This window comes from Phocoena sinus, chromosome 18 (assembly GCF_008692025.1).
Source record: "Phocoena sinus isolate mPhoSin1 chromosome 18, mPhoSin1.pri, whole genome shotgun sequence".
Lineage (NCBI taxonomy): Eukaryota > Metazoa > Chordata > Mammalia > Artiodactyla > Phocoenidae > Phocoena > Phocoena sinus.
The window spans coordinates 69,158,187-69,182,042 of NC_045780.1; the positions used below are offsets into that span (position 1 = coordinate 69,158,187).

A 23,856-nucleotide genomic window follows, 5' to 3' on the forward strand; every position below is an offset into this window, starting at 1 on the left:
CTAACACAACATTATCAATCAGCTGTACCCCAATAAAAATTTAAAAACAAACAAACAAACAAAAAACCCCCAAAACACAAGCAGCTTATGAGGATGAGTAAAGGACCTGGTGGGCAAAGGGAGATGCCTTTGAGTGTATTTGGGGAATCCCTGCATTGTTAAATCTTTTGATCTCTCAAGAGAGGTAGAAAATTTGGAATTTTATGTGAAAGCTGCCATATTTTGAATATAGTTAACTAACTCAATTTTTTTTTTTTTTTAACTAACTCAATTTAACACACACACACACCCAGGGCTAAAACCAAACTTAGCCTTGTGCCATATGTGGCCCATTGTTGTGCCACAGTGTGATTTCTGGCCTCGAAGATGAAAACCCCCAACTCTGCAGTAATAATATTTACTCTCTTCAGGATCTGGCCCTTTCCTATTCCTTCAGTTTTGTCTGTAAATGCTTCCTTTGCTGAAGTCATACCATTTGTGATACAAAAGCATGCTGATGGGCCCACAGCTCACTATCATACACATGCTATTCACTCTGCTTGTAAGTCTTTTACCTAGAATATCCACTTATCTACCTTTCTTTTTTTTTTTTCTTAATACTTCAAAGTATATATTTTTAGGAACAAGGACATTCTCTTACATTACCCCAGTACAAGGATCAAAAGCAGGAAATTTAGCATAGAAAAACCCAATTATCTAATCCAGTCACATGTAAATTTAGTTAATTGTCCCCGGTAATGCCCTTTATACATATTTTTTAAAAAAAATTTTTATTGGAGTATAGTTGATTTACAATGTTATGTTAGTTTCAGGGGTACAGCAAAGTGAATCAGTTATACATATACCTACTCTATTTTTTTAGACTCTTTTTCCATGTAGGCCATTACAGAATATTGAGTAGAGTTCCCTGTGTTATACAGCAGGTTATTAGTTTTCTATTTTATATATAGTAGTGTGTATGTGTCAGTCCCAATCTTCCAATTTATTCCTCCCCCTCTTATCCCCTGGTAACCGTAAGTTTGTTTTCTACATCCGTGATTCTACTTCTGTTTTGTAAATAAGTTCATTTGTACCTTCTTTTTTTAGATTCCATATATGTGATATCATATTTATCTTTCTTTGTCTGACTTAACTTCACTCAGTATGACAATCTCTAGGTCCAATCCATGTTGCTGCAAATGCCATTATTTTGTTCTTTTTGAACAAATATCTTTTGGCTGAGTAATACGCCATTGTATATATGTATCACATCTTCTTTATCCATTCCTCTGTTGATGGACATTTAGATTGCTTCCATGTCCTGGCTATTATAAATAATGCTGCAATGAACATTGGGGTGCATGTATCTTTTTGAATTATGGTTTTCTGTGGGTATATGCCTAGGAGTGGGATTGCTGGGTCATATGGTAGTTCTATTTTTAGTTTTTTTAAGGAACCTCGATACTGTTCTCCATAGTGACTGTTTCAATTTACATTCCCACCAACAGTGCAGGAGGGTTCCCTTTTCTCCACACCCTCTCCACCCTCTTTATTGTTTGTAGACTTTTTGATAATGGTCATTCTGACTGGTGTGAGGTGGTACCTCATTGTAGTTTTTTTTTTAATATATAAACTTATTTATTTTATTTATTTTATTTTCAGCTGCATTGGGCGTTCGTTGCTGCATGCGGGCTTTCTCTAGCTGTGGTGAGTGGGGGCTACCCTTCATTGAGATGAGTGGGCTTCTCATTGTGGTGCCTTCTCTTGTGGAGCATGGGTTCTAGGCACTCAGGCTTCAGTAGTTATGGCATGCATGCTCAGTAGTTGTGGCTCGTGGGCTCTAGAGCGCAGGCTCAGTAGTTGTGGTGCACTGACTTAGTTGCTTCGTGGCATGTGGGATCTTCCTGGACCAGGGATCGAACCCGTGTCCCCTGCATTGGCAGGTGGATTCTTAACCACTGCGCCACCAGGGAAGCCCTCACTGTAGTTTTGATTTGCATTTATCTAATAATTAGTGATGTCGAGCATCTTTTCATGTGCTTTTTGGTCATCTGTATGTCTTCTTTGGAGAAGTGTCTGTTTCGGTCTTCTGCCCAATTTTTGATTGGGTTGTTTGTTTTTTTGATATTGAGCTGCATGAGCTGTTTGTATATTTTGGAGATTAATCCCTTGTCAGTTGCTTTGTTTGCAGATATTTTCTCCCTATTTATCTACCTTTCAATTATCCTTTTTTTATGGTGATAAATTTTTTATTTTTGAATAATTTTAGATTTATAGGAAAGTTGTAAAGACAAAATACAGAGTTCCCATACACTCCTCACATAATTTCCCCTAATGTTGATGTCTTATGTTACCATGGTACGTTTGTTAAAACTAAGGAAACAACATTGGTACATTATTATTAACTAAACTCTAGACTATTTGAATTTCAGTAGTTTTTACAGTTTTTAGTTTTTGTATCCAGTCCAGGATATTGCACTGCATCATATGTCCTTAGCCATCTCTGGTCTGTGATAGTTTCTGTCTTTCCTTGTTTTTCATGACCTTGACAGTTTTGAGGAGTATTTAAAAAATTTTTAATTTATTTATCTATTTATAAATTTCAGCTTTATTGAGGTATAATTGACATATAAAATTGTAAGATGTTTAAAGTCTACATTGTGCTGATTTGATATACGTATACATTATGAAAGAATTTCCACCCATCTAGGTAACTAACACATCCATCACCTCATATATATAACTTTTTTTTATGGTGAGAACAATTAAGTTCTACTCTCTTAGCAAATTTCAGTTATACAATATGGTGTTATTAATTATAGCCACCATGTTTTACATTAGATCCTCAGAACTTATTCATCTTATTGCTGAAAGTTTGCACTCTGTTACCAATCTCTCCCTATTTCCTCCCCTGCCCCAGCCCCTGGAAAACACTTTCCTACTCTGTGTCTATGAGTTTGACATTTTTTCTTATTTTTTAGATTCCACATATAAGTGACATCATGTGGTATTTGTCCTTCTTCCTGTGGGTTATTTCACTTTATATACCATATCTTTATTCAGTCATTTGTTGATGGACACTTAGGTTCTTTCTATATTTTGGCTGTTGTGAATAATGCTTCAACATGGGTGTACAGATATCTCTTCAATTTTCTGTTTTCATTTCCTTTGAATATATACCCCAAAGTGGGGTTGCTGGATCACATAGTAGCTCTATTTTTAGTTTTTTAAGGAACCTCCATACTGTTTTCCATAGTGGCTGCACCAATTTACATTCCCACCAACACTGTAGGAGGGTCCCCTTTTCTCGACACCCTCTTCAGCATTTATTATTTGTAAACTTTTTGACAATAGCCATTCTTACTGGTATGATGTGATAACTCATCATAGTTTTATTTGCATTTATTTCTCTGATAAGTATCAATGATGAGCGTCTTTTCATGTGCCTATTGGCCATCTGTATGTCTTCTCTGGAGAAATGTCTATTTAGGTCTTCTGTTTATATTTTGATTGTTTTTGTTGTTGTTATTGAGTACAATCTGTAACTTTAAGTGGAGAGGGCAAAGGCATAGAGTTGTGTTCTATTAGTTAGGGTACACATTCGGCTACTGTTAACAAAGGCAAAACAAAACACAACACAGTAACTTAAATAAGATACAGTGTTTTTCTCTTTTGCATAAAAATCTGAGCAAAACCTTCCAGGGCTGATATAGCAGCTCCATAGTGTCACCTTCGAGCTCCTTGGTTATTGTTTTGTCTTCCTCAACGCCTGACTTCCTTCTTATCATCTAAGATGACAACTTTGCCCCCAACATTATGCCCACATTCTGGCAAGCTGGGAAGAGGAGAAGGGAAAGTGGAAGGCATGCCTCTTCCCTTTAGGGGCACAACCCAGAAGTTACCCATGTCACTTTTGCTTACATCCCATTGGCCAAAACTTAGTAACCTAGCCACTCTTGCTGTGATGGAAGTTGGCAAATGTAGTTATTCCCTGAGGGCCATGTACCCAGCTAATTGTAAGAGTTCTTTTACTAAAGAAGCAAGAGGAAGGTGGGTATTAGGGGACAACTAGAAGTCTCTGCCACAGTCCACGCCTTCATCACTTAAAGAGTTCTGCACGACTACTCTTCTCACTAGTGTAACAGTCAGGATTCAGCCAAGGAAGCACACCTCCATAAGACTCTACTTTTACGGGGGGAATACAATAGCATTTTGGCTTTCCAGGAATTAGCATCAGTTCAGAGCTAGAGTCCAGTAATCCCTGAAAATTTTGGTTATTTTCCCTTCCCGCAGTACATACTCACATTCATCAGTGGCTACAGGCTACTGGCAGAGAAAGAGTGATTACAAGAGTCTGCTTGAAGCATTGGTAGACAAGTTGGACAAGCTGGATAAGGGGGATAGCAGAGAAGCTAAGCATGTCTGGCTGCCAGATAGGAATGTGAGGAAGGCTCTCAGAAAGGGGTCATGAGAAGCAATTGCTTCTGGACAGCTACTACCTCTGGGGGTCTGCAGCCAAGTGTCTGGTGGTGGGCCTGGGGTTGCTGGTGGTCAGCAGGGCTAGCAGTTGGGAAAAACAAGCTGGATACAGAGTGGAGGCTGAGGACACGCAGTCTTCCAGGAAACTGTGTTCCTTACCTTTCGGTAATAATCTGGGAGTATTGGCTGCCACTTCACTCCTGCTTTCTTTCTTTTTTTTAAAATTTATTTTATTTATTTATTATTTTTGGCTGCGTTGGGTCTTCATCACTGTGCACGGGCTCTCTCCAGTTGAGGTGAGTGGGGCCCACTCCTCGCTGCGGCACGCGGGCCTCCCACTGCAGCGGCTCCCCCCGTTGCAGAGCACGGGCTCCAGGCGCGCGGGCTTAGCCGCTCTGTGGCACGTGGGATCTTCCTGGACCAGGGCTCGAACCCGCGCCCTGCATGGCAGGAGGACTCCTAACCACTGCACCACCAGGGAAGCCCCCACTCCTGCTTTCTAAATATCTTACAAGGTCCTCTTGGTTATCTCTAACCAGTATAGGGCAGAGGATTTGGGGAAACATAATTTCCACTCCAGTTTGCCTAGTCTGTTAGTGCTCCAAACTCAGGGAGAGCCAAATATATGTATGTAGCGCAAAGTTCAGGGTCTCTAGGTGGAGTGCAGTCTTGCTACTTATTGCTCATGTGGCTGCTCATGATTCCCTGATTTACACCCCAGCTTCCCTCGGCTCCATGCACACCATGCAACAGTAGGGCAGTATCTTGTAACAGGATACGGGGGATCACAGGGGAGATTGGCATCTGACTTCTCAAGAGCAACTCTGGAAGCTAGAAGATGATGTAAAATGTTTTCAGAATTCTGAGAGGAGATTTATTATTTCTAGCAAAGGCAGAGTAACTGGTTCCAGACTGGTTCTAGATGGAGAAGTTGGTTCCCTCCCACTATAGATAAATAGAAAATTGGACAAAATATATGAAACAACTATTTTCAGACATCGGTAACAGGAAGTGGGTTTTGGAGATGATAAACATCCCAAAATGTGTGGCATAGCTTGGAGAAGGTAGAACTGTTCAGCTCAAAACTGGCAATTATATTCCCTTGAAAACACGGTATTAGAATTACAGGCTATATCAAAGAAAGCAAAAACAATATTGTCCCAGGCTTTGAAAGCAACCATTTTACTAAAGAGGTACCATGCATAACAGGGGTCATCAGCTTTCAGATTCTGGTTTGCTGTATTGGGGTGGTCACCATTAAGTTATCACCACATATATCAGGTTTCATTTTGTCAGTACCTCACTTGTGAATTGATTAGGATACAGTTCTGGCTGCTATAGTTAAGACAGAAATAACAATGATTTAAACAAGATAAAAATTTATTTCTCTGTCACATAACAGTCCATGCATTAAGCAGTAGAAGACTGATAAGATGATTCCACAGAGTAGGGGACCTTGGCTCCTCCTATCTTATTGCTCTGCTATTTTCAACATGGGGCTCCTATCTCACGAGTTAAGATGGTTGCTCCAGCACCCACCAGTATGTCTTCTTTCAGGAAGGAGGGAAGAGGAAATGGAAGGCATGCCTCTACTCTTTAAGGGCACAATTATTACATTCCATAAAGCACACCTTAATCACATGTCCACACCTTGTTGTTAGGGAGGGTGGATAGTGCAGCCTTTAGCTGGGTGGCCATGTGCTCAGCTAAAGCTCAGGAGCTCTTTTACTAAAGAAAGGAGTGGAGAATAGATATTATGGAACAAGTAGTTTCTGCCACAACTGCCGTACAAGAAAATAACTTCTATAAGACAAAACAGATAGGATCTAAGGAGAATCACTCCAAAGGGTAAAAATAGGAGGAAGGAAAAGAAAAAAAGAAAAAAGAAAAGCAGGTTTCCTGGGTAGGAAATGAGCCCATCCTTAGATACCTAAGTGAGAAATCCTGTGAAACTGATATAAATTTTTATATTGTGTGTCATGCAAGTTCCTGCTTACATTTTAAAATTCCATTGTGTCACCTCTTAGTTATCCTTAAACAGTTTGTAACTCTTTTGGCATTTGCCATGTTGTAAGACATTCTGTGTCATTCCTAGCTTTGTTAACTGTCTCAAGGTGACTCTGTACGAGAAGCAAAATAGTTAAGAGAGAGCCCCTGATGCTATCGTATATATAGGTGAGAGGACCTGATGTCTGAGATTTGCTTCAGAATACTCCAGCAAAAAATAAGCAGGGGGAATAGATGAAACAAGATTGACAAAATGTTGATTTGTTGAAGCTGTGTGATGGGTGCCTGGGTGATCATAAGACTATTTTCTCTCTTTTGTGTCTGTTAAAAACTGTCCATAATAAAACAAAAGTCCAGTCCCTGAAGACAGCCAGACCTGGGTTCAAACCCTAGTTTCACTACTTACTAGCTGAGTGGCTTTTCCTCTCTATAAATTCAGTTTCTTAAAATGGGAAATGTATAGGCCAATAGGGTTCTTGTAAAGATTAAAAGAGACAAAATTTGAGGCATCTAACAAGGTCCAGCCCTTAGTAGTTGTATTAATAAGCGTGCCGACTTGCAAGCAACAGAAACCGACTTTGGTTATGGCTAATTCCTCTGACACGCAGATGTTAGTATATGCAGAAGAGGTAGGGCTTGAGCTGGGATCTCTGATTTCTAGACCTAGAGCGTTTTCTATGTTACCACATTTGTCCAAAACCTTACCTTGGTTTGGCGCTTTGCAACTTACGCCTTCAAACTTACAGGATCTTAGTTTGGGTACCTGCCTGGAACTTAGGACACTCGAGACTGTAGGGTGGCCCTGGGCTGAGGGGTGGTCAAGGGGCGGAGTTACCTCAGTGACGTTCGCTGTCCGCACAGCGTGTAGGTTGCTAAGTGGAAGCTGGCGCAATACGGGCTTTACCCCAAGCAGGCGCGGATCAACCGCGCCAGAACACACGCGTGTCCTCCCTGCCTCGCTCATTGCCGGGATAGTGTCGGGCCGGCAGCCCCAAGCTGGCTCCTGGCGGGCCGCTCGGCCAGACTCCCCCGCGGCCCAGCACGCGCTTGCCCAGCATCCAGGTTCCCGGCTCCCGCGGTTGGGCGAGTCCCGCTCCCGGTTCCTCCCTTCCCCGCAGTAAGGGGCGGGGCCACGGACCCCAGGCTCGTGATTGGCCGAATTCTAGGCGCTCCCTTTCTCCGACTCCTTCCGCGGGGTGAGAGGTCAGCGGAGCTCCGCTCTGCAGGGGCAACAATGGCGGGGCTTTGGGTCGGGGAGGCCGCGCTGGTCACAGCAGGACGGCGTGGACGGCGGTGGCTGCAGCCACTGTTGCGGAGCGCGGCGCTATGGACCCTGAAGGTGAGGAGCGCCGGGACTCCCCGTGGGCCTGGGCCTCATTGGGCTCCCAGCCCCGCACCGCCAGGCGGTGGCTAGTGCTGCGTAGAGCGCTCCGTAGGTGTCCGGGCGACATTCGGCGCCGGGTTCCGCGTCGGACCGTGCCCCTAACTCCCTCTCCCTCCGGAGTTCGCCCTGGAGCGGGGCAGAGCCGGCGTCCTTCGCCCCAGCTGTTACTCGGAGTATCATGGAGGGCCGAGCGGCCCAAGGAGCCTGTAGGCGTGAGTTTTCTGCTTTCTCGGGAGCGGCTGACAGCCACCTGGTTGTAATGTACGTGCATTTACCGTGCTCCCGCTCTTGGGCCATGAGGTTTTGGCTTGTCTTGAGCTTTCCAGGTGTATTTTTAAGGGTCCTTATCGTTTCCATTTTCTTTTGCCTCCTTCCTGCTTTGAAGGGACACTAAATTGCTGCTCAAGTAGTGTTAGGGTTTTGAGTTTGTCTCACCTTTTAAAGTATCATAAGATGTCAGGATTGCTATTACCTTTGCTTGAGTTGAGAGCCTATTTTAATTGTATTATATCATATTATATACTGTATATGCATATTGTGAGTTTTTCTCTTCTGTGTAGTGGTTAGCCTGATGTTTGTGCTCTTCTAAACACATCTCTGCACTGAATGTTCTAGGGTTTTCATGGTGGTAGCCTTGACTTATATGTTGGAGTGTTTGTGTGTGGCTCTTAACACTTTTTCTCTTCAACATGGAGTCTCTTGTAATTTCTAAACGAAGACTGCCTAACTTACTTTATTAACAGAGTTTAAGTCACTTGAACAAATTATTTAAAATAAAGGTTTCTCTGAAAACCACCTGTTATCTTCCTTTTAAAAAAACAGGCACGTAACTTGATTTATTGTCATTTAACTTTTAGAATTGGAAGACACGATAGAGATGATTTGGCGCATCCTACTCTTTTAAAGAGGAGGGAGCTTAGTCCCAGGTGAGAAATGTTCAGCCACAGCTGAACATGGAAGTGAAAGTAAGTCTGCAGGTGCATTAGCTTAGTGTCAGCTTTAGAATGCCCACTCTCAAAAAACCCAAAGTTTGTGTGGGCACACAATTTATTGTTTCTTAATCTTTAGTGTTCTTTCATCTTTTAATCTTTTTTGGCCACATCACTTGCAGTTGCAAAATTCTGAATGCATTTATTGATGTGTAGGAGGCAGCATGGTGTGGTGGGAAGGCATGGGCTTTGGAGTCACACAGATGAAGTTTGGTATATTAAATAAGTCATCTCTTTGGGCCTCCACTTCTTCCTTTCAGCTGTTTTTTTTTTTCCCAGCAAGTCTTTCTCTACTTCCTGTGTTCCATCTCTATGAAATGAATATAATTTCTCTTTTAGAACATTTAGTCTGTTAAGGAGACAGACAAGTGTAAAATGCTATTAGGGGAGAGGTCCTAGTGCTGTATAGAAGAAAATAAAATGGAGGGATTTGACCAAGTCTAGATTTTGAGCTTTGTGTCCTAGATACTGTTCTGGTGCTCTACTTGAATTAATTTATTCAGTCCTCACAACAGCCATATAATCCCCATTTACAGATGAAGAAATTGAGGCACAGTTTTATGTGACTTGCTCAAACCATGCCTAAGGTAAGGGAGTTTTCCTTTGGAAGTGAAAATTGAAACAAGTTTTGAAGGACAAAGTGACTTTTTCTAGGCAAAGATAGAAGAAAGAGGTGAACGTTATATGTGAGAGAGCAGCACGTACAAAAGTCCTGGGCCAGAGGGCATGACAAGGTAGGAGAACTGAGAAAAGCCTACTGAGGCTCTGGTATTGAGATTAGATGGTGCTGGGGAGGTAGGTAGGAGTCAGACCATGCTGGGCCTTGCTGTAGGCCGTGCTTGGTTTTATGGGAAACCATTCATGTTGGAGTTGGGAGGGATTATTACACTGACATATTTTAGTGTGGAGAGGCTGAGAGAGAAGGAAGTTGTTACTCTGTTTACTGCTGTACACTTATTGTACAACATATAAACTGATTTTTCTTACCCAGTTTCTTCCTTTTAATGTGTTGGCAGAGCCTGCATCTTGTCTATTTCTGTTTTCTTTCTTTTTAAAAAAATACTTATTTATTTATTTGGCTGCACCGAGTCTTAGTTTTTCTCTTTTGTTACTGTTTTACAAAAGATGCAGTGATAGTTTACATCTCATTGGTTGCTATTAATCTGGCACTTAGTGAAAGTTATAGTGTGTAAGAACAGTTCTATGGCAGTGGGATGGTTAGGTTTCCTAGAAGCAGAGCCTGAAGAGGGATTTTGTGCAGGTGGTAGTAGTTGAGAAGAATGAAGAAAGCAGGCTAGAGCAGGGGAAAAAAATCTAAGCAAGGAAGGGGCTCCAGATGGAAACTAGATTCAGTTCCATCCCACAGGGGAGCCCTGGAGCAGTGGTTCTCAAAGCAGGGGACTCCAGCCAGTGGCGACAGCGGCGACAGCAGCATTACCTGGGTACTTGCTAGGAATGCACATCTTCTAGCTCTGCCCTAGACCTGCCAAGTTTGGAAATCTGGGGTTAGAGCCCAGCCATCTGTTTTTTTTTTTTTTTTTTGGCGCTACGCGGGCCTCTCACTGTTGTGGCCTCTCCCGCTGCGGAGCACAGGCTCCGGACGCGCAGGCTCAGCAGCCATGGCTCACGGGCCCAGCCGCTCCGCGGCATGTAGGATCTTCCCGGACCGGGGCACGAACCCGCGTCCCCTGCATCGGCAGGCGGACTCTCAACCACTGCGCCACCAGGGAAGCCCCAGCCATCTGTTTTAACAAGCCCTTCTCCAGGTGATACTGGTGCACAGTTAGGTTTGAGAAGCACTGTTCTAGTTCAGCCCTGTGCAATAAACATAAAATGTGAGCTGCAAATGTAATTTAATATTTTCTAGCACATTAACATTTTTTTAAAAGGTTAAATATTAATGTACTTTATTTAACCCAGTATATTTAAAACATTTCAATATGTTAATGTAAAAAATTAACAAGGTTTTTTTGGTTGTTTGTTTTTGGTATTAAGTCTTCAAATCTGGTGTGTATTATACACTTGGAGTACATTGGAACTTGGACTGGCATATTTCAAGTGCTCAGAAGCTGCCTGTGGCTAGTGGCTGCCATATTGGACAGCCAGCACTAAAGCACAGATTGCAATACTAAATTGGACCCACCTTGAGATGCGGGGTGGGGGCAGCCTTTTGAACCCTGTATGAGTCAGTCATTGGCTGTGGGCTGGGAGGGATGTAGCTCCCAGGCTTGATGGAGAACTCCTGTCTAGTTGAGGCAAATGGGGCAAACTAGGGAGCAGGTGTGAGCCATGAGTAGGATACATGTACAGAGTACACCCAGAGTACACCAACTGGGGGCCTTCACCGCCTGGTGAACAGGTTCTGGATGTACACCAACATCTGCTACAGGTGGGGTGGGAGGAATGGCCTGGTTGGGGAGCTGTAGTGGAATGAGGAAGTTTTAAAGTTGATGTATATAGTTCTCTGGTGTTCCAGCTTTTACTATGGAGGCAGAGCTGGAGAATCTTGAGTTTTATTCCCCCAGTTTTATTGAGAAGTAATTGACATGAATCTTGAGATTTGATCATCTCTCTCAAATGTTACGTATTCAGCCTAGCTTGTAACAGAAGGTCTTGGCAGACAGTTGAAGATTGGGATGGCAAGTGAGGTCCTGAAGGCTAAATAGTCAATGTCTGTGAAGGAAAAGCTGTGCTTAAGTGAAAAAGCCTGACTTCCGGCAGTGTTTTTAAAGGTTTTTTTTTCTGGTCACTGTGGTTCTGTTAAAATGCTGAAAGAAATATTTGGCTGGTGCGTCCCAGCTCTGTGTCGTGAAATGTGAAAGAGAGGACCTTCGCCTGGAAGTTTTGAAAATGAAGCACTATCAAATATTTACTTTTACTTGGTAAGAGCATGTTATGGCTCCATTAATCCACAATTTTGAGGATGGTTTCTTTGAAGCATTGGTTGGCCAATAGGTTTGTTCGGGGTTTTCTGTAACATCTTATAGTAAAACCCGAATGAACTTTTTGGCCAACCCCAATAGCATGCATCCTGATAATGAATTAACCTGTCAACAGAATTGTTTTAGTATTATACACCTGAATGCCGCTGTGGTTATGTTAAGAGGAATACTTTTGGTTTGGCAGGATTAGTGTTTAAGTTCTTCTTTAAACATGAGTCTAGTGGATTTACCAGTTTGGGCTGCCACCTGAGGCCACATCCAGAATGTGAAAGTAGGTGGTCTCCTAGTTAGAAAAGGGCAGTCCTTGTTGGCAATGGCCGGAAGGCATGTGAACAGTTTGTGTACAAGCTGTACCCCTTTTTTTGGTTAACAGTTATTGTATGCTTACTTTAACATATGCAAAACTGTGCTAGGCATTTTACACATTCTCATTTAATCCTCATGGCAGCCTTATGTCCTAGATAAGTAGTTTTTATGCCCAGTTTATATGTGAGGAAAATTATGTTTAGGAAATGTCAGAGCCAGCATTTGAACCGGGGTCTGAATCTGAGTCTAGATCACAGCTCTTATATTATTACTTTTATGGGAACTCCAAAATGGCCTGGTTTTATTTATTCATTTATTTGTTTGTTTTTTTATGGCTGCGTTGGGTCTTCATTGCTGCCTGTGGGCTTTCTGTAGTTGCGGTGAGCGGGGGCTACTCTTCGTTGCTGTGTGGGGGCTTCACATTGGCTCTAGGCGTGTGGGCTTCAGTAGTTGTGGCTCGTGGGCTCTAGAGCACAGGCTCAGTAGTTGTGGCGCACGGGCTTAGTTGCTCCACGGCATGTGGGATCCTCCTGGACCAGGGCTTGAACCCGTGTCCCCTGCATTGGCAGGCGGATTCTTAACTGCTGTGCCACCAGGGAATCCCTGGCCTGGTATAATTTTAAGAAAGAAAGCTACAGCTGCATAATTGGATTTAGTTTTTGTGTAAAATCTTCCATTTTCTTGGTGCTTTACCATTTATAAAGGCTTGATTTTTTTTTTTTTCAACAGCCCTGTAGGAAAGCAAGGGAGGTGTCATCTAGTACATTTTATAGATGGAAGCTGGAGTCCAGAGAAATTATGTGCTCAATGTTTCATACCTATGAAGCAGTGGAGCTAAGAGTTGATCCAGGTCTTGTGGCTCTGAAGGTCGTGCTACTTCCCACGTGCCACATTGTTAGCTGGCATTTCTTTTCTAAGTGTGGAAAATATTGGAAATCTTTATTCTTGCAGAAGAGAACCAATGCAGTACATTATTGGGAAGTCATTTTGCATACACTGACCTTTCTCCTTTTGGCTGTCATAGGCTAAATAGTCTTTATAAATAGAGTTGATTAAAGTTTCTCCTTTGAACACACTTGTTCTAGGAAGTATCTTAAAAGAATTTTGGACTGAGCTTGTAGCCAGTTTTTTATATGCTTAAGAAAAATAACATTAAAAATGCTATGTAGAGGTCCAAATTAGCAGAATTCTACTAACTTGTCCTTTGTATTAAAAAAAAAAATTATGTTGTAGCTCTACAAAATTATCTGATTTTTGACTTGTGTTCTTTGTAACTTTGAACTTCCATGAAGGTCTGCCAGGAGTAAACAGGAACACAAGAGAGCCGTTGTGGGGCTGACTGCAAACCAGTTTGGACTTGCTATGGGAATGGCCCAAACTCTTGTTTTCCCTCAGTAGTTTGTTATGATTGCTAGTACCGTTTCTACTTCTAGTTTCTTGGCTAACTAGGGGCATCTATGTTTTTTAAATTTTGGGGCCACATTATCACAAATTCATATGTGTACAAGCTGTATGCTTTCTTTTTTTGATAATGGTGGTAAAATATAATCTGTTAGATCTTCAGAACCAACTATTTAAAAATAGTAATAAAAAGATTTAAAAAACCCCAATTTGATCAGTTAGGTGTAGTGCTAGTTCTTCCCCTACATTTTGGTCAGGTGTAATTTGTAAGAGTTAATTTAGTTTTAAGAACTGTGTGGTATAGACATTTTTGAGTTTTATGTTATTGGTAGTTTCCTGAAAGTAAATGTGTATTACATTGAGTCAGCTGACCCAAACATTTCTCAGAGCTTGAATTGTTCTAGGTTAGAAACTGTTCTGTTGGGACCAAGTTTAGCTTAGTCCATTTTTCATGAGACCATCTGATGAGATAGAGTCCTGAGGTTTTTATTCCCAAAGGTATTCTAGAAACTTAATTCATATTTATTCAGATCTCTGAAATTAGCTCTATTTCCACCGAATAGCTCAGCGTTTGTTGCTCTCGGACCAGTTCAGCAGTGAGATCCATGTCACCATCCTCTTGGCCCACATGTTCAGTTTGGATTAACTGTATATTCTTCATAATTGTCCGATGCTTGCACATGTTAGAATCTCTGTACTAAGCTCTTGTTTTTTGAATAATAGTGGTGTAGGTTAGTAGGGACCTTAGAGAAAACTCATCTGAGCTTTCATTTCTCAGTAGAGGGCGGAGGAGTTAAAGTGGTTTGCTCAAGTCCTAGAAATAGTGTCAGCTGAGCTAGGGTTAGAACTCAGGTTCCTTGGTTTCTTCTCCCAGAGTTCTTTCCCAGGCGGTATTCTGGGACGTGTTCCCTTCCCCAGACATAAACATCGCTGTTTATTCTCTCTCTCCAAAGCTAATTAGAATACCTAAAATGTCTACCCCAGATTGTGTTTTGTCTCTGGAAGACTCACATTTGGTTTTTGCCATCAGGAATCAGTTACGCCCTTTATTTGTTAGTGACTAAAGACACATGTATGATTTTGCCTTTTGTAAAAGGATATGTTGACATGTTCCTACAACAGAACATTATGTGCCTTATGATATTAGGAAAAATTTGTAAAACTGTAAACTGTTTTGTTTCATTTTATAAAATTGATAGGAAGCTGGTATGCTATTTACTTTCTTGTGTAAATATCCTAGCGCTACCTTGCAGCGGAATAAATGTGAGAAATTCCCACGTAGGTTTTGCTTTTCTTTATATTTAGAGTTCGCTTTCTGCATTGGCTGAGGCTGTAAACACAAGATCTGATTTTTAGGGGAGGGAGTATTATCTTTATCCTATTAAGTTTGATATAAGAGTAAAGTTCGCAGATTATAGCTATTCTGCTGAGGGCAGTGGAAGACTGAATTTTTATTTGAACACATAGGAGTGGTGAGACCCCCTTGGTAGATTGTTTTTTACCCCAAATCATATCTTTGCACAGATGTTATTGTTAATGTGGGAAGTGCCACTATTTGTATTATCTCAAAATAAAAAACTTCAGAATGCTTTTAATAGATCTGTGCTTAAATCTTGTTACTCTTGCAGCCTAGCCCTTGTGACTTGAAAACTTAAAATTCTTGAGACTCAGTTTTCTCATTTTTAAAATTGGGACTAATACTCTTGAACTCACAGGGATGCTTGCATGACTATGAGAGTGAGTTTTGTTCTGTGAAAGAGACACAGTAATAAAGTCAATTTTCCCATTCTCAGTTCATTGTTCATCATCAGTCCTTTTTACTTGGTAATGTAGGTTTTGTTTTGTAAAGTGTATCTACTGCATTCACTTTTGCATAAAGATTACATTTTGTAATTTGGGGCTATATATTTCTAAAAAATAACTATACATCTTTTTCATTTTAAAATGTTATAAAAATTTTTTGCTTCGTATTTGAGTTATGATATTAGAAAATTCTCCGACGTAGTACCTGTTGCCTTTTGCCCCTGTCCACCCACCCCCCTTTTTTTTGGCTGTGCTGGATCTTGGTTGCTGCTCACGGGGTCTTTAGTTGCAGCGAGCTGGGGCTACTCTTCCTTGAGATGTGTGGGCTTCTCATTGCGGTGGCTTCTCTTTGTGCGGAGCATGGGCTCTAGGCGTGCGGTTTCAGTAGTCGCAGCACATGGGCTCAGTAGTTGCGGCTCATGGGCTCTAGCGCACAGGCTCAGTAGTTGTGGCGCATGGGCTTAGTTGCCCCTCAGCACGTGGGATCTTCCCGGACCAGGGATCGAACCTGTGTCCCCTGCATTGACAGGTAGATTCTTAACCACTGGACCACCAGGGAAGTCCCCCACCGCCTTTTTTTTTCTTGGTCTACCTTCATCAGTGACTACTGGCTGAATTATTTTCTTAAACTTTGGCTATAACCTTTATTAGTGATTATTCTTAATGTTTTAAAGGCTTAAGATATACTTTTTTTTTTTTTTTTTGCGGTACGCGGGCCTCTCACTGTTGTGGCCTCTCCCGTTGCGGAGTACAGGCTCTGGACGCACAGGCTCCGGATGCACAGGCTCCGGATGCACAGGCTCAGCGGCAGTGGCTCACGGGCCCAGCCGCTCCACGGCATGTGGGATCTTCCCATACCGGGGCACGAACCCATGTCCCCTGCATCGGCAAGCGGACTCTCAACCACTGCGCCACCAGGGAAGCCCCCAAGATATACTTTTTCCACAAACATTTATGGTAATGAATTAGAAGTGAACTTGATTATTAGTATTACCTTTTCATTTTTATTTGCCAAACCACGTTTATACCAGAATAAGTAAAATAAGAAATCATGTTTAAGACATTAGCAAATAAAAAATAATATTTTGTTATTTTCTGGCCGCTGTTAAAATTGAAGCTCTTTGAATGCCAAGTCACTGGTTTTATGTTGTATAAAGTTCTGCATGGTATGTGACATTCTGATCCTGCCATGTCAGTCTGCATGATCAGAAAGACCTTTCTTCTAATTTTACTTGACCCATTGGCTCTTATTATACTTTTCTGGAGATTGTTTTGATGCCTTTGGTTTCCTCATGTGTGCCAAGGGGATGTGTCTAGTTATGATTTACCTTCTATAGTTATGGTATGTTGCTTAGAACTACATATATTGATTGATGAAACACTGTAGCTAGAAGCATACTGGAAGAATTACCCTGAAAAATATTTACTTGAAAATAAACTTGAAAATGAAGGAACTTGAAAAATAAAGTTCATTCAAGTATCTGTAGTTTATTTCACTTTCTTTTTTTTCTTTTGATAGCATGTTCCACATTATTCAAGACAGCATTTAGTGGTGTCTCGTAGTCTCTGTTCAGTGGGATATGATTCTAATGAAAAAGTAAGTATTTAAAAAATACTTTTAACAGTTAAGTTATAATGGTTTTACTTTGTTGTCTCCACGTTATGTTCACTGGGTAGATTAAATTTTATTGATGCTGTGTAATTATTTATTGCTCTACATCATAGGTTTTATAAGTGCTCAGTCTTTGTTCCTTTTTTCATTGTGGGCCACAACCTGAGTCTTTAAATTTTGTATTTTTACCTATACCACAAATCGAATAAATTTACAATGTGTTTCCCTTGTTTTCAGCAGGATCACTAATACAACATTCTTTCTTAGACTAGGCAGTTGAGAGATTTTGATTAAACTATTGGGTTTTTTTTTCATTTACTTAATATTTGTAAGATTCATTTTGAATGAAGGCAATTATGGGTATTGTAAATTTTGGGACAGGGAAATTCCAGTTAAAATCTTGATACATGATAATGTTTGAGGCTTGTAAGAGGAGAGATAAAGGAACTAGAAGTGGTGATTGGAGGTGAAACGTGATTTGGTGACAATAAAGGCATCAAAGAAGGCAGAAGAAGAGTTTTGGTTAAGATGAGATGGTTCAAGTTGAATGTCCTTAAAGTAGAACTAATATGAATGATTATCTGAGAATGAAATAGTCTTCTAACTTGTTGGTTGACGTATGCAGAACTACTCAAAAGAATCTGGAGGCTCGGGGAAAAAAGGGTGTATATCACTGCAGTTCAAAAGAAATACATTGTGAACACAATTGTAGGGCATATGTAATTTTATGTTTTCTAATAGCCACATTAAAAAGAAACAGGTGAGGGCTTCCCTGGTGGCGCAGTGGTTGGGAGTCCGCTTGCCAATGCAGGGGACACGGGTTCGTGCCCCTGTCTGGGAAGATCCCACACGCCGCGGAGCGGCTGGGCCCGTGAGCCATGGCCGCTGAGCCTGCACTCCGCAACGGGAGAGGCCACAACAGTGAGAGGTCTGCGTACTGCAAAAAAAAAAAAAAAAAAAAAAGAAACAGGTGAAATTAACTTTAATGTATTTTATTTTATTTTATTATTTTTTATGTTTTGGCCGTGCCACAAGGCATGAGGGATCTTAGTTCCCCGACCAGGGATCGAACCTGTGCCCCCTGCATCGGCAGGCAGACTCTCAACCACTGCGCCACCAGGGAAGCCCAATATATGAGTACTATTAAGATTATATATAACTTTTCTTTTAGAAATATAACTAAAGCTTAAAAAAATAGTTCCATTTAACGTGTAACAATTCACTAAGCTAGCAGTCGTTGTGTACTAAAATGTGTTGCATCCAAATTACTTATAATTGTTTGTGTGCATTTCTTTAAAAGGATTAGCCTGTACACGCTTAGAGTAGGGAGAGAACCTTGTTAAATAGTTTCCCATTAGAATGTTATCAATTTATATATGTGGAAGTCAAGAGATTTCAATTTACAGAGATTGATTTGCTTAGAGTCAAATAGATCATTAATGGCAAAGCTGGGCTTAGAAATTAGGTCTCTAGCCCCACACAGAATGGAACTTCTTTTTCTATTATATGGCCTCAGCTGTTTAAAAATTTGGTGCTTATTCAAACTTAACATTGTACTCAAATAGCATAACCTGCTTTGTCTGGGAATCTTTGGAAATAAGCATAAATAGTATCTGTTCTCATTTATCAAAAGTATCATTTAATGCTGTGGCCCAATCCCAAAGAGATAGCATATAAATTATATCAGACTTCCCTTTGATAAACATAACACTTAGAATTTCCCTGAATTTAGAAAATAAGTAAATTCTCAAGCAATTTCTTCTAAAGTTTCTTAGTATTCTGAAATATCATTTGAAGATTATCTTTTGGCAAGAGAATTTAGTCCCCTTTTGAATTATCTAACCTAGTCAATTGATGCTTTAAGAGGATAATTATAATGCCAGATACTACCAGATGAGTTTAGTAGCAGCCTGGTTGTAAATGAACATATGTGTAGTAGTTAATACTACTGTAGGAAGTAATGTTTATTAGGATCATGCCCAATGGTAATTGTGGAAAAGCTTGGTGTTTTCTGGTCCCAAAGCAAGAGTAACAATTTCTTATGTGTTTTTTCTCTTTTTAGACTTTTGATAAAATTCTTGTTGCTAATAGAGGAGAAATTGCATGTAGGGTGAGTGGAATTTTAATCTTATTTTCCATTTTACTCTGTGAATTTTATTATTATTAAATCCCTTTATGAATTACTATTAATAGATAACATTAATGTACTTTAATATAGGTTATTAAAACTTGCAAGAAGATGGGCATTAAGACGGTTGCCATCCACAGTGATGTTGATGCTAGTTCTGTAAGTATATTTGCTTTGTTTGAATTGGGACCTTATTTTGGATCAAATAGAAAAAAGTGAAAGATGTAGGTTTTTTTTGTTGGCTTGAAAAGGTACACAATTAAAAAAAATACCTGTTTAATTACTCACTCTTGTATTAAGCAAAATGGGAGCATCATAATGTCTTCAATATGTATCTTAACTCTTTTATTTTCGAGGCTTTAAAAGCCTAGAATAGAATAAAAATTTGGTAAACTGATTCTGGTCACCAAGTACATTTAAGCAAAGCATGAGAAAGTTAGATTCAAAGATTAATGAAATGTGTTTTTTAAAAAAAATTTATTTATTTTTGGCTGATTTGTGTCTTCGTTACTGAGTGCGGGCTTTCTTTAGTTGCAGCGAGCGGGGGCTACTCTGTTGTGGTGCGCGGGCTTCTCATTGCGGTGGCTTCTCTTGTTGCGGAGCATGGGCTCTAAGTGTGCAGGCTTCATTAGTTGTGGCTCGTGGGCTCTAGAGCGCAGGCTGAGTAGTTGTGGTACACGGGCTTAGTTGCTCCGTGGCATGTGGGATCTTTCCTGACCAGGGCTCGAACCCGGTCCCCTGCATTGGCAGGTGGATTCTTAACCACTGTGCCACCAGGGAAGCCCTAATGAAATGTTTATACAGTGCTGCCTTATGGGAGCACATTTCCGCACAGGATAACTCCACTGTCACTCGGGATGCTGTAATTGTTTAACCTTCCTAAATGCTTTACCATGTGCAGCTGAAAGTTTGATAAATCAAAGTTAGGCTAATGCTAATTGGACATGAACAAAAGAAGGTATAGCGTAAAGCAGTGACTGATATATAATTTTATTGGGGATTTTTATCAAAACAGGCATTTTTAGCAGTAATAAACTATGAATGAGTAGAAAAAAATCCCATGGGAAAAGTGTATGAATTATTGGAACTGTATGACATGAAATGTAAGTAGTTGTACTTTGATATAAGTTACTGTTTTTCATTCTTTCACACAACTTCTGATAACAGGACCTATTGGTAATGTCAGCTTTTATCGTATAGTAATTTAATGCAAAGAATTTTCAGTCTTTGTGATTTTAAAATTTTATCTAGAAGTATGTTGTTCCTGTTGTCTTATTGTGACTCTCTTCCTTTTTTAAAAAGCAAAATGGAAATGATTGCAAGCTACTCTAATTTCCCCAGAATAAAGTTTAAGTATTTATATTATCTAGTTTATTTGGCTGGTACATTTAAAATATTTATCCTTTACTTTAAAAGTAATTAAGCAGTTAAAAAAACTTGTTTTGCGTATGTACTGTTTGATTTGTTTTGAATATTAGTTTCTGGCTTCTTTACTAATAATCTGTTTTAACTGTGATAGTTTCAGTAGTTTATATTCTTCCTTTTTTAAAAAGCAAAATGGAAATGATTGCAAGCTACTCTAATTTCCCCAGAATAAAGTTTAAGTATTTATATTATCTAGTTTATTTGGCTGGTACATTTAAAATATTTATCCTTTACTTTAAAAGTAATTAAGCAGTTAAAAAAACTTGTTTTGCGTATGTACTGTTTGATTTGTTTTGAATATTAGTTTCTGGCTTCTTTACTAATAATCTGTTTTAACTGTGATAGTTTCAGTAGTTTATATTCCTCACAAAATATTCATGAAATAATGAGAAAACTGTTGCTTTAATGTCATTCTTGATTGTTAAATAAGGCATTTACCAATAGTGAAGCTACTTCAGAAAAAAGTTTGTGTTACTGTCAAGCCAGTAGTAGATTTAAAATTCACTCTTCTCATCTTGTGTTTATTTTTCAGTGTATTAGCTCAGGCTGTGTTTTCATTCATGGGTAAATTGAGAGAAAAATGTTTGAATTGTGGACAATCACTGTTTTTATTTCAAGCCTAACAACAAACTTTCACTTGTAATTTTTTTTTCATATCACAGTATATAGTTAATTCTCTATGCTGTGTTCTCATAGAGGTGACTGTCGGCATATAGCCAAAATTATTTATATTTCAGCTTTTTCCTATTTGTTTATATTTCAATGTGGTATTACAGAATAATCTACTTCTGTAAGCTGTTGCTCCAAACAGCATGACTAACTTTTCTCACTGTTACATTTCTAGCTTTGTGGACACTTTCCAGACTTTGGCAAAACTGGTTTCAAAAGAGTTGGTTTGAGTTTTAAGTCTTTGTCATTTATCCTTCCTGAAGCAGAGGTGGTAGTTTTTATATTTTAAAGATATTTAGCCACTTTTTTTTTTTTTTTAAACCAGAGATTATGACATATAGTTTAAAATAAGATTTGCCAGGCCCCACGATGGGAAGCAAGCAGTGCATGCTTGGTCAAAACTTCCTCTTCATATGACCTCCTGTAAGTCGGTTTCTAGAAAGATACTATAAGTAAAAGCAGGATAATAATGATGGTTAGAATGTTCAAAGTTTGATTTAAGCCTTAGAAATAGGGCCAGATTTGCTATTTGGTTTCTGCTTCAGCCTCGAGAAAGATAAAAAGGTGAATTCCTCTAACAGCATATTTTGCTTCTTTAACATGTGATCACAAAGGTTACCATCATATCTAATGAACTGTATAATATCGGTATTATGAACAAGGCATGCTATTCAGATGTATTATAAATGTTTCAATATTGATTTTCAAGAGGTGAGCATTTTCAGTGTTACTTGGAGTAAAAATATATGCTTCATGTGTTAATTTCATAAATTGAAATGTAAATACTATTATAGTAGGAAAATACTGCAACAGTTGATTGTGAAAACTATTAATTTTATGTTAAAAACAACTAATTTTTAAGCAGTTAATCAGGGGAAGAAGACTAACAGTTATTACAACTATTAAGTGGTAAGTCACACAAAGAAGGAAAGCCAAGTAACTTGCAAACAGTGAATGTTGAATGGGAAAAAGTTGGCTTTTAAAGACCATTATGCAGTTTTCTTCCATGGGTCCCTTCCATTAAAATGGTGCATTCCCCCCCTTTTAAAATTAATTTTGGGGGGGTGAATCCACGTGCAGGTTTTGTCCCACAACAACCTCTCATGTTACTAACATTTTTGCATTCACCAGTGAAAATTGCCTGACACTGTGATTACTTTGGTTGCTTTTGTCATCTTTGCTGTCTTTTGAAGAATCTTTTGGGTCTACTGCTCCTTTTTGAATCTGCCTGGTTTTTTTTTAAAAGCACAGTTTATTTTTATTTTTGGCTGCGCCATGTGGCTTGCGGGATCTTAGTTCCCTGACCAGGGATTGAGCCCGTGCCCTTGGCAGTGAAAGTGCAGAGTACTAACCCCTGGACTGCCAGGAAATTCCCTGCCTGATTTTTGTATTGTCTTTTTTCTTAAGTATTTGAGTCCTTTCCTGTCTTATTTATAGCATACTTTTTTTTTTATAGCATACTTATTTTAAAGGTTCTATCGTTTTGTTATTTTACTTCAAAATCTTATGTATCTATTTATATTTCTGACTCTTCCTCACAATGGATTGTTTCCTCACATGTGTAGATTTTGTCTTGTGACCTCATATTTGGTATCTTTATTGTTGAACTCCACATGGTTTGGGTTGTCCGGGGTATCACTGACTAATTTTTATATTAATTTCTTGGCGCAAAGGTTGCTGAATTATGAGGATGGGGCAAAACCAGATGAAACTACACACACACACACACACACACACACACACACAGACACAGACACACACACACACACACACACACAGACACACACACTCCCTCCCTCCCTCCCTCCCTCCCTCCCTCCCTCCCTCCCTCCCTCCCTCTGTTAAATAGGCCCATGGTTTCTAATTTCCTGAGGAGACTTTTTCCTTTACTTTGAAGCACAGCTGATAATAAGTATGTCTTCTCCCTACTTAGTAGATTATTGAAACCCCACCCCCCTTCACTGAGGATGTAGTCTTTGTTGTGCCATGTGGGATCTAGCTCCCCAACCAGGGGTCGAACCCGGGCCCCCTGCACTGGAGCGTGGAGTCTTAGCCACTGGAGCACCAGGGAAGTCCTGAGGATGTAACCTTTGAGCAACATGGCCTTATGTAGGAGTTTTCCTTCAAATCTTCAGCTCACAATTGGTTCCTTTCTCTGAGAGTTAAAACTCAGTTCTCTAGGTTATTCAGATACCCACTTATACTCTCCAAGATTAGTGGTATCGACTCTAGTGGATACTGTCTGGCTTTTAGCTGCTTCTTCGTTTTTTTTTTTCTCTTCTTCGTTTTTGATCCCTAGGGATTGCTTGTGGTTCTTGTAAGCCAAACTGTTCATTTAAAGAAGTTTGATATATTTAATCTGGGATTTTTAGGTGCTTCTAGGGAGGGTTTGCAGTTATCAGTCTAGTTCGCTTATTGTTGGATTGTCTTAAAATAGGATGATATCCTATTCTCTGTTGAGGAAGTTCTCTTGCTTTCTTTGAGAAGACTGACCCAGAGCAGTCTCAGAGTCAGGCTTTACCCAGGAAAACAGTTCATACGTATTGATGAGATTAGTGCAACTGCATCCAGAGGATGAGGCCAGAGTCAACGAGCAATGTAAAGTACTCCAGTGGGAAATGGTCAGGGCCAGAGAGAGCAAAATAGGGGTTAAGCCTCTTATCAAGTCATGAATTGTCTTTTATGTATCATTCTCCAGGCCCTTATTATTCTTTGAAAAGATTTGGGGAGAA

The 23,856-nt window shown here is 39.9% G+C and overlaps 1 protein-coding gene across 3 annotated transcripts in view; it reads left to right on the top strand.

Annotated features, from left to right (window-relative positions):
* The first annotated feature begins 7,650 nt into the window (after window positions 1-7,650).
* Window positions 7,651-23,856, top strand: part of PCCA (propionyl-CoA carboxylase subunit alpha) — a 355,051-nt gene continuing 338,845 nt past the window's right edge. For 2 of the 3 annotated variants that reach the window (XR_004346661.1, XM_032611119.1), the window contains exons 1-4: window positions 7,651-7,804; window positions 16,810-16,887; window positions 18,965-19,012; window positions 19,121-19,189. Coding sequence is in view for 2 of the 3 variants with exons in the window: in XM_032611119.1 (XP_032467010.1) it covers window positions 7,700-7,804; window positions 16,810-16,887; window positions 18,965-19,012; window positions 19,121-19,189 (300 nt within the window). In the remaining variant the exon portion in view is untranslated. The remainder of the gene's footprint in view (window positions 7,805-16,809; window positions 16,888-18,964; window positions 19,013-19,120; window positions 19,190-23,856) is intronic. The other variant, XM_032611120.1, reaches the window with a different exon arrangement.